We start from the raw sequence: 14,058 nt of genomic DNA on the forward strand, positions 1-14,058 counted from the left end.
TTAATGTTTAACAAAACTTACCCGTTTCACGGCTGCCACGATCTTTATTATCGCGATCGAATAGAGACTTTGTGCTATCCATTGTGGGCGAACTGGGTACAGTGCGAGCCATGGTCGGACTACCGGCCGATGGAGCAGATGTACTCAGCAGTGCTTCTACACCACCGGCTGGAAATAGACTAGGCTCGACAGTTGACTGTGTGCGCATGTACAGCTTATTCTTCTGTGGTATATCCATGGGATCTGTTGGATATTGCTGCTGTTGCTGTTGATTATTAATGCTAGTCGTCGAGGCGGAATTGTGACCAAAAATATCACGCACATTGGGACGTTGTTCATTAACACGCTGTGAAGTGATGGTGGTTTGTTCATCGACTTCTTCAATGACTTGATCGGTGATGCGCATACTGCCAACTGGTTTATTGGCGGCAGGTGCCAAGCTATTAGAGCTAGCACTACCGGGGAAACGATATTTGGGATTTTCATCATTGGGCGTTAAGGAACCGGGACGACTGTCATCTCGACTCAGGAAACGTTTTAGGGCCGAGGCTACGGTATTGACACGAGACAAGGTACCACTAAGACTTACTAAACTTGGTGATGAACCTGGTCTCGTTTTGCCATTACCAGCAGTAAAATGTATGCCACTGGCATCATCAGCCTAAAGAAGTGAATGAGAGTTAGAAATATTAGTTTTTCTTGAAGGAATAGTTTCGAGTTTTTTGGGTAAGTATTAAAAAGCAGCGGCGGTAATTCAAAATTGTTTTATTTCTGTTCATGGATATAGTAGAGGATTATTCGCTAAGCTTCGTTTAATTTAAACTTTGTAATCTTCAATAGAGTAAAGACCTTAGCAATGAACTTCATATCAGTAAATCTTGTCGATACATAGAATGTCTAGATCTAGGAAAATCGCCTTTTTAGACAATCTTGTTTCAATGAACTTATTTTGTTGAATTTCTTTGTCCATGTCAAGAATTTGTAAACTAATTTACATAAAAGAGAGTTATAAATGAAATCGATATTAAGCCTGTGATAAATTTTTAAAGGAACATTTGACTATGTTTAATTGGGTTTTTAAAGAGATCTTAAATAAGGATGTCTGGCTTGGTTCCGAGAGACTTATGTATCAAGGACAGAGATGAAGACGGGATCTGTTGCCATTATAGCGGATATGGACACTTGTATGTCTTACAGTTTCTCGAACGAATGCTGCGTCTCCCAGGCTGAAACTTTGTCTTTAAAGCATCGATATCGTCATTAGTGGAGAGGTTGTATAAAAGCCATAAGACCAGAGAATGGGATAGTAGAACTACTGAGTTCTGTAGGTTATGTTAGGATCTGAAAGAGCTGGAAACTATAGAACATATTACATTGTTTAAGGTTTCGATGATGAATTGCAGAATAAAGAATATTTTCTGTATAATTAAAGGAGTAGAGTGACCGATGAAGTGGCTTTCAGAGGGTAAATGTTTTTCATATAACCTGTTACTATTTTTCTTTCATAGTTTTCTGAATGAAACACCAATTGATACGAAGGGTCCTTGAAAGGATTATTACCTTATACAGAGATTAAGGCGTAGTTAGTTTCTCTAGACAAATCGGTTTTGAGAAAATGACCGATCTACCAACGATGAGGAACGCTTTGTCAACGAAATCAAGCGAAGAATTATAACAAATTTAGAGCAATGTTTGACGATGTTTAACTACAAACCGAACGACTTTCTTATCAGCTGTTCAATGAAGATGGTCGAAACGTAGATAAAGGAATAGTGGTTTTCTCAGAGTAGGTCGATGATGAATAAGGTTAATGTTGGTCGAATAATCAACTGATATACAGGCAAGATTAGAAATTCTAGGATAACGTTTAATGGTAAATTGGATAGAAACATGTTGGGCTATTGCAAGGTCGATTTGGACTTAGGGAATTCTTCTGTTGAGGAGATCAAAGGTTCAACTATTACAAAACTTGTCTTAATGGGGAAGAGCCGATCTATTATTTTGATGTCCCGCCCTGGTCACCATGAGGAAGCGAATATTTGGTGTTCATTCTCATGCTTGGAATAGCTGCCAAGTATGAATCTTAGTGTCGAATGAGGGACCTGCTGTTTACCGTCTCGGTATCACAAAAACGAGTTCTTCTATCACAATTGGTTTGAGTTAAAGCGATATGTCGAAGAAATGTAGACATTGTACAAATTGGCTGCCTTGAATTCTTTAGTTTTGGCTGACCTCGGTTCGAAATATTCTTCACGACATGTAGACTGGAGGAAATTGTCTGTTTCATTAAAAGAATTATGTGGATTGTTGACGGGTAGAGCGGCTTTCTGGTGGCAGATGATTTTTTCTGACCTGTTACTCTTTCTTTTAACGCTTTCTGAAGGAAATCCACTGGCTACTAAGGGTCATCAAGAGGATTATTACTTTTGTAAAGAGATTAAGGCGTAGTGGGGTTATCTGGAGTTAAACAGATCGGTATATAGTATGGTCAACTTGTGAATGTTAGCCCTGATTACGGATGTAACAGCGATGAGGTTAACGTTGGTCGAATGATTGCTTGAAATGTTTTTAGCGAAAACGTTCCGAGGCTTTAGTATATGACAGTTCGTTAGGGAATACCTCGTCTCAGTATTGGTATTTGATGAGTTGGATGTTTATGATGAATTTCGTCCACTCTTTTCTCTTAAAAATAAACCAGGACAATACAACTAATAAATCACTCGCTTTGACTAAGAACCAGGCATAAATACTCATGTGTTATCACCTTAAAGATTTAAGGACTTTCCTATTGTGGAAAAGAGAATAACAAATTTTGAATTACCGCTGCAGGAAATGATTAAATAAATAATATAGTAGTAGTTACAATTGTGCAGTGCAGATGCATATGTATTTTTATTTTGGGAGTAGATATAACGTGCCAGTATATTTCAAGCTGCGTGAAGTCTTCAAAGCATTATTATTATAAAATATTTCTTTTTTATATTATTTTGTTACAGAAGAAACAATTAGAATCAATGGTTAGTAGAGATTGTTGATGTTTTTTTTTTCATTTTCAATTAAAAAGTAAGAGGAATTCTCTCTTATTTTCCAAAAAAGAACTTTGTTAATCACATTATTCATAATTATAGTAATAATAGCAATTCATTAGTCAATTTTAAATAATTAATCATACCATATTAACCGTCTAAAACTAATAAACATTTAGTATTTCGTTAGAGATTTAACAAATGTATTACATGTAAAATATTAAACAATTAAAAGTATTAAATGGATAAAGTGCCAATATCAAACCAATCACCTTATTTTAAGGGAAAATCAGGGGTGTTAGGGAAACATAATTTGTTAAAACCAATTATTTTTTTTAAATTTATGTTGTTTTCAAAGCATAACAGACACTTAATAGTCTCGATAATTTTGAATGACCATTTTTGATTCTAACCTCCTCTTCTATGTTATTATCGGGGAATTTATAGCTAACTGCCTGCACATTTGAAGTGTTTGGTTTCGTTTCGGAACTATTACCAACCATATCATCGATGCGAACGCTAGACATAACGGTAGGCATGGCCGCATTCTTGGACACTTCAATTTTCGCCGTCGAAGGCTCCGGATGTTCTTCACGGAAACGTTCTGAGGCTATGGTATAGGGCAGTTCATTGGGGAATACCTCATCCCAGTATTGATCTTTGATTAGTTCAGGATGTTCATGATGCATTTCATCCACAATCAAATAAGACACTTGTAAATTACGATCCACCATCCAATTGACCTTTATGTAAACGGTTAAAGAGATTATATTTACATTATTTTTATATGGAAATTTCCATTACTTGCCTCAAAATCATCATCATCTTCGCCAAAGGGATTTATCAAAGATTCGGCCACTTTAAGCCATCCCATGTAGAAGAAAAATTGCAATGTTGTAAAGACTGGAAAGTACAAATCAATTTTATTAACATAATTGCTATTCGCCACTGTTTTTCCTTCGGTCCATTGTTGGCCCATGACGGAACACATGAAGAATGAGTACACAGCCAAAGTCACCACTTGAGTGTATACTAAAGGCACACTAATGGTATCGTATGATATTAACAGACCACATTGACCTCTAAACTTATTCAGCTCATCTATTATGGTTTTTACCGCAAAATCATCACGTATGCGACCCTCCTTACGTGCTCTGGTGATAATACTTGTGGCCCATACTATGGGCAGCCAATGCTTAGAATGCCGTGGAAATCCCTTATTCATACTCTCTATAATTTCCTTTTCATTCTCATTCAACAAACCCGCCTCCACAAAGTTACTTAGATTGGGAAACCTTTTTTTAACACGCGGTGATATGTTGGTCATTACCATGGTCAGACACAGGCACACATATCGCATTATGGTACGTCGCATTACACGTCCCCGCTCATCTTGGCCATGAACATTGGCACTGACAAATACCGCTATGGGATCGGGCCAGGGTATGCTGGTGTATTGGCCCCACCACCGCGTCATCACTATTGAAACATAGAAACCCAAGACGAAGGACAGAGGTATGAGATCACTATAATTGTAGCAGTATTGAGCTACAGCCTCAAATTGTCTGGAATGGTATAAATCGGTTGTTGGTATAGAAGTTTTAGTTGGACTATTTCTGTTAAATTTTAAATACTCACATCTTTTGTTCGGGATTGAGTACAAACCGATACATCAGATTAAGTAAATAGTAGAGGAATAAAAAAGCTAATAAGTCCAGCCATACCAGCTTATAAATACTACCGCGCCATCTGTAAGTTAAATATAGAAAAAGAGAATTTTAGTTAGTTTTTATAGCAATTTAAGCGAATGTTAGGTTAAAAATTATAAATTATGGTACTCATGGAATCTTATAAATAAAACAGTTTGATCCTACACGCAGAGAAAAAATATAGTTGGGCATGGTTACTGTAACCATTTCAATATTGTTACAAGTTTTTTAACTATATTATAGTCACAGTAACCATTTACATGATTGTGGTAACCATAATATGGTTAACATACGATTCACATGATTGTCTCAACCATATATATGGTTACAGTAAACATATATATGTTTAAGGCTTATCATAATCTGAGAACAACATATTATGATAAAATTATTCATCATAAATATGGTTGCCACAAACATATATATGTTTACTGTAACCATATATATGGTTGAGACAATCATGTGAATCGTAAGTTAACCATATTATGGTTACCACAATCATGTAAATGGTTACTGTGACTATAATATAGTTAAAAAACTTGTAACACTATATAAATGGTTACAGTAACCATGCCCAATTATATTTTTTCTCTGCGTGTAATAATTCAATTGTTGAGAAGCAAGTTTAGCTTTCAGTCATTATGCATTAAAGATAATATACAACCTAATTTAAACTTGTTAATGAATCACCAACACTCCCAAGAGATCAGTCCAAAATGAAAGTACATAGAATAATTTCTGAGCCTGCGATTTCATTTTGGGTTTTACAATTTTAGACGAACATTTGACGGTATTTAAAAATATCCCGGATAAAGATGTCTGGCTTGGATCCGAGAGACTTATTCATCAAGGATAGAGATGAAGACGGAATCGGGTGCCTTTATAGCGGATATGGACACTTTAATGTCTTACAAATTCACGAACGAACGGTGCGTCTTGCAGGCTGAAATTCTTTCTTAAAAACCTTGATGGATTCACTAGTGTGGCTGCATAAGAGCCTTAATACCCGCTGGGTCAGTAGCACTACTGAGTTCTGTAGATTCTGCAAGGATGTGGAAGAGCTGGAAACTTAAAATTTCAATGATCGATTGGAGAATATCATGAGTTGTAGACTGGAGAATATTTCCTGTGCATTAAAGGAATTGGGTGATTTGTTGACTGACGAATTAACTTCATCTGACCTGTTACTATTTTTCTTTTTTAGTTTTCTGAAAGAAATCCTAATAGGTACTAAGGTACATTGAGAGGAGTATTACCTTATACAGAGGTTAAGGCGGAGTTGGTTTCTCTAGACTGCTCTGTGTAGAGTATGGCCAACGTATGAATGGTTGACAAGATTACTGATTTAACAATAATGAGAAATACTTTGTCAACGAAATCAAACTAAGAATTATAACAAATTTAGAGAAATGATTGACGATGTTTAACTAGAAACCGAACGACTTATCAGCTGCCTAATAAATATGCACAAAACTTGAATATAGGAATAGTGGTTTTCTCAGAGAAGATCGATGGTGATTAAGATTAATGTTGGTCGAATAACTTTCTGATACGCAGGCAAATGTATGAATAATAGAAAAGATTACGGATGTACCAGCGATGATGAATATTTTTTCAACGAAATTAATGTCACAATTTTAGGGGAATGTTTGACGATGTTTAATAAAGATGAACGAAGCGTAGATTTTATGCAGACATAAAGGAATAATGGTATTCTCAGAGAGATCACTGGCGAAAAAGCCAACCTTTCAATGAAAATGAAAAATACTCCTACGGCATCAAGGTTGAAAATATTGTGGAATGGACGAGAGATCAATGAAATGTGTAATAATTGTCGAGGTATTTGACGATGTCCCTCCCAATGACTTCTAAGCAGTTCAATAAAGATTAATTTCGGATATCGAACAAGGTCAAAGTTGGTCCAATACTGTACTCGACGGAAAGAACAGTTAAAAAGTTTGAGGATTGTACAAGTCAACGATGAAGAGCGAATTTTCAGTAAAATCATTGTTTTAGAGAAATATGACGACGTTTAACTACCGAATCCAAAAGACTTTTAAGTAGTTGTGAAAAGATTCAAATAATGTGGATCCATTATAATATAGAGATCAAGGAATAGGAGGATTCTTCAATTAGGTTTCAAACAATGCTAACATGAGTCTAACAATCCTCCACGAAATGTGCCCCCATTATAATACAGAGATGAAGGAATGAGAGTGTAGAGGACACCATGAGTCTAGCAATATTTCATAATGAAAAACTACTTGGGCGGTAAAAAAGTTTTAAAACAATTCGGATAATTATACCAAGAAAGCTTTTCAACTAAATGAAAACGCTTACCAATAGAGGGATATTTGATGATATTTGAATGCATTCCGAAGGATTGCTGGAAAAGATATGCAAGATATAGATCTACTACAACAAAAATATCAAGGAAGAGTAAATTGATCAGGACTGCTTGATATCAAAAATGTTACACATAAGAATATGACTAGCTTCCAAATTAATTACTCCTTTTTAGCTGAACATTTCATTACAAAACAACCACAAGATTAAAAAGATCCGCCACCTTATAACTGTATGACAGTAAAGTATATGTAAATCATTCAAAACATTTGTCACCCTGTAAACATGCATCAAACATATGCTTGACGACTATTTTATTGTTGTTTAATTAACGGTTTGTTTACACTCTCTTAACCCTCACAATTCCAACTGCTGGTCACATGGCACCCACACCTACAAACAGCAACCAATACCAACAATAAATTTCATTCATTCATATAAACTTGAGCTTTATCATCAAATATTTCTGTTATTATTTTCTTTTCATTTCATATTTATTTTATTTTGATTATATGAATGCGTGACGGACTGATTGACTGTATGTATGATGAGTTGACGCCGTCATTGGGTCTGCAAACAAATAAAAGCAATAATAATAATATTAAACAATCCATAGACGTAATAATACACAATTCACTTAATGTTGTTCTTGCAGTTGTTGTTAAAACTAATCAACAACAATGTCAAACGAAATTGATACTTTGTATGAGCAACTGTCGACAAGTATGAAAACAAATGATTTCATACTCAAGAGATAAAAGACCGGGAGAGAACATAAAGAGTATTACAATTTTTGAAGAAAAAAAAACTGTTTATTATCACACTCCTTAAATTTATAGTTAATTTCTTTGCTTTGAACCTTGAATAGTTATACTGAAAGAAATGTTGAATTTAAATCTATCTATATATTTAAAAATGAAATGGTCTATGTATGTAATGTCATCACGTGAGAACGGCTGGAGCGATTTGGCTGATTTCTTTTTTATTCGATTCGAAATTTTCAGGAGATGTTTTGTAAAGAAAAAAAATTCAAAAATTCCGGGTAAAACTCGGAAATTCTTTTTTGAGTCCCGTCAACTAATAAAAAAGCTCCCTAAAGTATGCAGTACAAATTTAGATATTTTATTTGCAAATAAATAAGAACAGGCTGGTGTGCGTGGGTTGGAGAAACTTGAAGAACTAATATTAGTAAATGCTACCGGGCGAAGACGGGGCGATAAACTAGTATTGAATATTAATTAATAATTGAATGTATTGATATTTTCAAAGAACACATTTTGTCAGTTTTTGTGTAATTTAAACTTGTTTTATGCTTAATTTGAATATGATATCATCTTTATTTAAGAACGTTTGTTAATAAATCAGTTTTGGATTTTCATGGTCTGTTGTCTACATGTTAATTGTTTAATAATTTTTGGAATAATTATTTGTAAAGTTAAATTTTTTTTAAATTTTTTGATATTGAAATTCACGCAAATGTTGGTGACCAAATATTATTTGTATAAATACACACATATTATTATTATTTAAATTTGTACAGTGCAAACACTTTGAGGCCTTTACCGTGAGTGTCTATACAATGGAAACTTTTTTGAAAATTATGTTCCGTAATTTTAGTTTTCAAAAACGTGAGCTTTTATTTTTAAATATTTGTACAATATAAATTTATTCAAAGTATTGGCCATTGTTAGCTATGAACTTTTCAATTTTTCTGGTAACATATGGATTCCAAGTCAATAGAACTGCTCATCTTTTGAGTCCAAGAACGAATCAAGTCCATATCGGATACTCTGTTCTAAAGAGAAGCGTATCCAAACTAATAGTAATCGGACGGGGCAAGGTCGGGACTATAAGGCGGGTGAGGCAAAACTTCCGAACCACTTCATTCTAAATACTTTTTAGCAGGTATTTCATAGTAAGACGAAGCGTTTTCATGATGGTTTTCATGATCGGTGTGCACTTCGTATGGTTTGCTGTTTACAAACGTTTTGAAATTACTGCTGATTTTGCAAGCTGTTGTTGAGTTTTTCAACAATCTTCATGGATTAATGCCTGCAAATTCTTGGTCTTCAAACTTTTTTGGCTGTTCCTGGGCGATCTTTGTCTTCCCTGTCAAAAAACATCACTTCTGAACCAAACAAACCATCTCTCGTACGTTGAAACCGATGGGACTCATTCAACATAAGCTTTGGTGAGCAATCGGTGTGCTTCAGTGGCACTTTTGTTTCAATTTAAAGAAGTAAAGCAAAACTTCCCGCATATGACGCTTTGTTGGCACAAAATTCCAAATGTTTCAAGCAAAAAAAACATTGTTGTTTACACAATAATGTACAATGACAGATATAAGGGAATAAATGACAGGTATATGGGAATAAATGTGAGATATGTCATTAAAAATCAAATCGAGTTCAAAAGATACGCCATCTATTGTAAACCCCGCATTTATTTTCTAATTTTAGATCAGTGATGTTCACCCCATACAACAATTGTTTAAAAAATGTACACAATTTGTTGTGCTCTTTTAAAGAGCGTAACAAATGCCTCTTTTTTTAAAGAAATTCATTAAGCATTGTTGTTGGTTGATTTTTGGATGAAACATAGCAAACACACGCGTTTCAATTACAATTGAACACAAAAAAGGCAAAGTCAAAAATAAATAAACAATTTGAGAGAATTTAGGCCGTATAATGTATATTCTTTCATTTCCTTAAAATTTATATTACATTCATTTAATAAATTGGTTATATCTGGCAAAAATTCTAAATCTAAACATTCTTTATTTTGTTCTTATTTTAAGTGTTTGACATTATGTTTGCTGGGTAGCTCTCTCACCAATACATCTTCATTTTTATTTTTGAACATCACTGTTTTAGATGTTAAATTTTTGTTGTTGTTGCATTTTTTGATTTCAACCCATTAATTGAGTATGTATCTGGAAAAAGTTTCAGTTTGGTGAAAAAATTCATCCCGAAAAAATGTTGTGTAAATCGGTTGGGGTTATGACGTGCCGAAGTTTTGAGATGCATTTACAAGGGGGAAAATTGCAATGTATGAACAAAATTAACATATTTTGGGAAATATTAAAATAAAAGCACATTTTTACTTAAAATATATCCATATTTACTTGTATATGAGTTTTTGTCTTCGTAGGATACCGTTAATCTATCGCAGGTATGACCAAAAAAATATTTTTTTTTTACCGGCAATTTCAAAACTCGATTTTAAAATTTTTAAAAATTTTGTTAAACAAATTTCAGAATTTTTTTATTATCTCATTGGGATTTATTGAGAATATAATAGGGAATAAAAATATGAAAATATCCCTACAGTTTTTCCGTACCTGTAAATTTTGAAATTTTCCAGAAAAACAAATTATTTGTCCCTATTTTTTTACGAATGAGCTCAATTTAATTTCTGTCATGAATTTTAATTAAAACTTATTCAGAATATTATAGTTCAGATAATTCTAAATATACTCCGAAACTTTTACTAAAATTGGAAAACGTTAAACTTAAATCGTCAAGGTCAATTTTTTTTTTTTTTTTGGAGGATTTGATTTATAATAGTTATGTATCAGAGTATATAAACGAGAGTAATGAACGTTTGGCGACCACAATTTCAAGTAAAATCATCTTAACATCAGCAAGAGTGGTCCACAGGAGACAAATTCATGTGTGTACAAGAAATTTCTCGTGGCCCGTCAAGACGAGACTTAAGAGATGAAGCACATTTTTACCTTGATGGTTTCGTTTATCGTCAAAATTGCAGCATATAGGTTGCAGAGAACCGACATGTGATCAATGATGTCAACCAAAATATTTTGAAAAAAAATTAAATTTAAAACTACTCTGATTTGATGGCTCCCAATTTATTTCATTGAAGTTTCGAGTATATTTTAACTAGTTACAAGATGAAATTATATATATACCGTCTGTATTATTGAATAAAAATATGCACGCCCTTATAAGGTAAATTTTTTTAATATTTGGAATTTTTAATTTAAAAATAGCGAAATTTTATTTATTTTTGGGCCGATTTTGATGAAACAGCACAAAAATAGAAATTAGCCCATTTAAAGTATGTTAAAAATATTGGTATTTATTTGGCTATTATGAAATGATTTGGAAAGCGCACAAATCAATTGTAATGCCATGGAAATGCTTTTTCTAGTTTTCGAAATTCGTTGTAGTTAGCACTTCATCTATACTAAAAGATTTTTGAAGGTTATTTTAAAACAAATTTAGTTAGTAACAATTGGAATCACCTTAATAACCATGATACTGTTGTTAAGTTACAAAAACAAAATCGCAGACAACAAAGTTTTTATATTTGTATCTTTCTCTTACCAATGTTGTTTACTAAAATCACACAAATTTGTTTAGTAATCAAAATTTTCCACTTTAATTCAAAAATAATATAGTTTTAACAAAAATTCCTAAAAAAAATAAATATACAATATTGTTGATAAAGCCTTTTTTATAATAATCGTAGAAGACCGTAGCTTTATGATTATAATGACAATATCATGACAAGTGTAATATTTACGTATTGTATATACTTATATACATATCGTCACCTAAAATGCAAAAGGGCATATCATCAGTTTTTAAAATTTTACAGGGGAGACAAAAAAAACTTAATAAAATGAAAAGAGTTGTGGTTACAAATATGATTTTCTTTCTTTAATAAAGTCGTTTTTTTAAAAAATAGAAAGCTAAAAATTTGTAAAGATTGTTTGGTTGTTACGTCCTTTTGCATTTCAGGTGGACGATATGTATAAACACAGATAAATATACATTTGTTTACAGATATACTTAGTTTTAAGCGTATATTAACAAATTAATAACTAAATTGTCATCTGTATGTCATTATTATTAGACACATATGTCTAATATACATATGGGGGATTTCATGTCAAGTGAACCAACTTTTGAAATCGATGTCTTCCGATCGGGATGAAATTTGCACCAAGGTTAGCTCTATTGGATAGTAACTCAGACACAATTTTTCAACAACATCGGTCGAGAACTCTCTGAGTTATAGGGGGTAAAATTTTGACAATTTGGTCAAACAGGGGTTTTTTCTTATCCATGTAACTTATTACCTATTGTTCTTAGCAAAATGTGTTCCAAATAGTATAGATAGCTATTTCTTCGATCTTTCGAAAAAAAATATTTAAAAAAAAAAATAAAAAATTTTTAATATTTTTTTTCCGAAATCAAAAACTTTTTTGACTTTTTTTAAAATACGCTATTTTTTTTTATTTTTTTTTTTTTCTTAAAATAAAGTTTAGATATTTTCCTTGAACACCTACTTGGTCGCTTAGTGGGATGCGAGTGGGATATCTATCAAAATAAATATTTTGTAACTCAAAACATAAAATTTTTGACTTTTTTTGCAAAATCAAAAACTTTGTTGACTTTTTTTTTTCAAAATGGACCCTTTTTTAATCTTTTTTTTTAGGTCAAACAAAAGCTTAGATATTATCCTTGAAGACCCTTTTGGTCGCTTAGTGGGATGCGAGTGGGATATCTATCAAAATAAATATTTTTTAACTCAAGACTTACAATTTTTGACTTTTTTTTTTGCAAATACGATTTTTTTTCCAAATGGGCCCTTTTTTTAAAATTTTTTTTGTAGTCAAAAGAAAGCTTAGGTCCATTCCTTTAAGATATTTTTAGTCCCTTAGTGGGATGCGAGTAGGATATCTATCAAAATAAATATTTTGTAACGCAAGACATACAATTTTTTAATTTTTTTTTGCAAAATCAAAATTTTTTTCCAATATGGGCCCTTTTTTAATTTTTTTTTTTTGCTCAAAAGAAAGCCTAGGTCCATTCCTTTAAAATATTTTTAGTCCCTTAGTGGGATGCGAGTGGGATATCTATCAAAATAAATGTTTTAACACAAAAATTGTATGTCTTGAGTTACAAAACATTTATTTTGATATATATCCCACTCGCATCCCACTAAGCGATCAAAACCATCTTAAAGGAATAGGCCTAAGCTTTCTTTATAGCAAAAAAAAAAATTACAAAAAGGGCCCATTTTAAAAAAAAGTCAAAAAAGTTTTTGATTTTGCCAAAAAATCAAAAATTGTATATCTTGAGTTACAAAATATTTATTTTGATAGATATCCCACTCGTATCCCACTAAGGGACCTAAAATATCTTAAAGGAATGGACCTAAGCTTTCTTTTGACTAAAAAAAAATTTTTAAAAAAGGGCCCATTTTGAAAAAAAATTCGAATTTGCAAAAAAAAAGTCAATAATTGAATGTCTTGAGTTACAACATTTTTATTTTAATAGATATCCTACTCACATCTTCCTAAGTGACAAAATAGGTCTTAAAGGAAAAGACCTAGGCTTTCTTTTGAGCAAAAAAAATTTTTAAAAAAAAGTCCCATATTGGAAAAAAATTTCGATTTTGCAAAAAAAAATTAAAAAATTGTATGTCTTGCGTTACAAAATATTTATTTTGATAGATATCCCACTCGCATCCCACTAAGGGACTAAAAATATCTTAAAGGAATGGACCTAGGCTTTCTTTTGAGCAAAAAAAATAAATTAAAAAAGGGCCCATATTGGAAAAAAATTTTGATTTTGCAAAATAAAATTTAAAAATTGTATGTCTTGCGTTACAAAATATTTATTTTGATAGATATCCTACTCGCATCCCACTAAGGGACTAAAAATATCTTAAAGGAATGGACCTAAGCTTTCTTTTGACTACAAAAAAAATTTTAAGAAAAGGGCCCATTTGGAAAAAAAATCGTATTTGCAAAAAAAAAAGTCAAAAATTGTAAGTCTTGAGTTAAAAAATATTTATTTTGATAGATATCCCACTCGCATCCCACTAAGCGACCAAAAGGGTCTTCAAGGATAATATCTAAGCTTTTGTTTGACCTAAAAAAAAAGATTAAAAAAGGGTCCATTTTGAAAAAAAAAGTCAACAAAGTTTTTGATTTTGCAAAAAAA

The 14,058-nt window shown here is 32.3% G+C and overlaps 1 protein-coding gene across 4 annotated transcripts in view; it reads right to left on the reverse strand.

Annotated features, from left to right (window-relative positions):
* Positions 1–14,058, reverse strand: part of Best1 (Bestrophin 1) — a 50,305-nt gene that overhangs the window by 8,395 nt on the left and 27,852 nt on the right. For 2 of the 4 annotated variants that reach the window (XM_065516467.1, XM_065516468.1), the window contains exons 3-6: positions 4,665–4,775; positions 3,835–4,591; positions 3,527–3,769; positions 22–661 (exon numbers count right to left, since the gene is read on the reverse strand). In XM_065516467.1, coding sequence (XP_065372539.1) covers positions 22–661; positions 3,527–3,769; positions 3,835–4,591; positions 4,665–4,775 — 1,751 coding nt within the window. Of the gene's footprint in view, positions 1–21; positions 662–3,439; positions 3,770–3,834; positions 4,592–4,664; positions 4,776–14,058 lie in introns of all 4 variants that reach the window. The other 2 variants (XM_065516464.1, XM_065516466.1) reach the window with 1 other exon arrangement.

The sequence above is a fragment of the Calliphora vicina genome, chromosome 1 (assembly GCF_958450345.1).
Source record: "Calliphora vicina chromosome 1, idCalVici1.1, whole genome shotgun sequence".
Lineage (NCBI taxonomy): Eukaryota > Metazoa > Arthropoda > Insecta > Diptera > Calliphoridae > Calliphora > Calliphora vicina.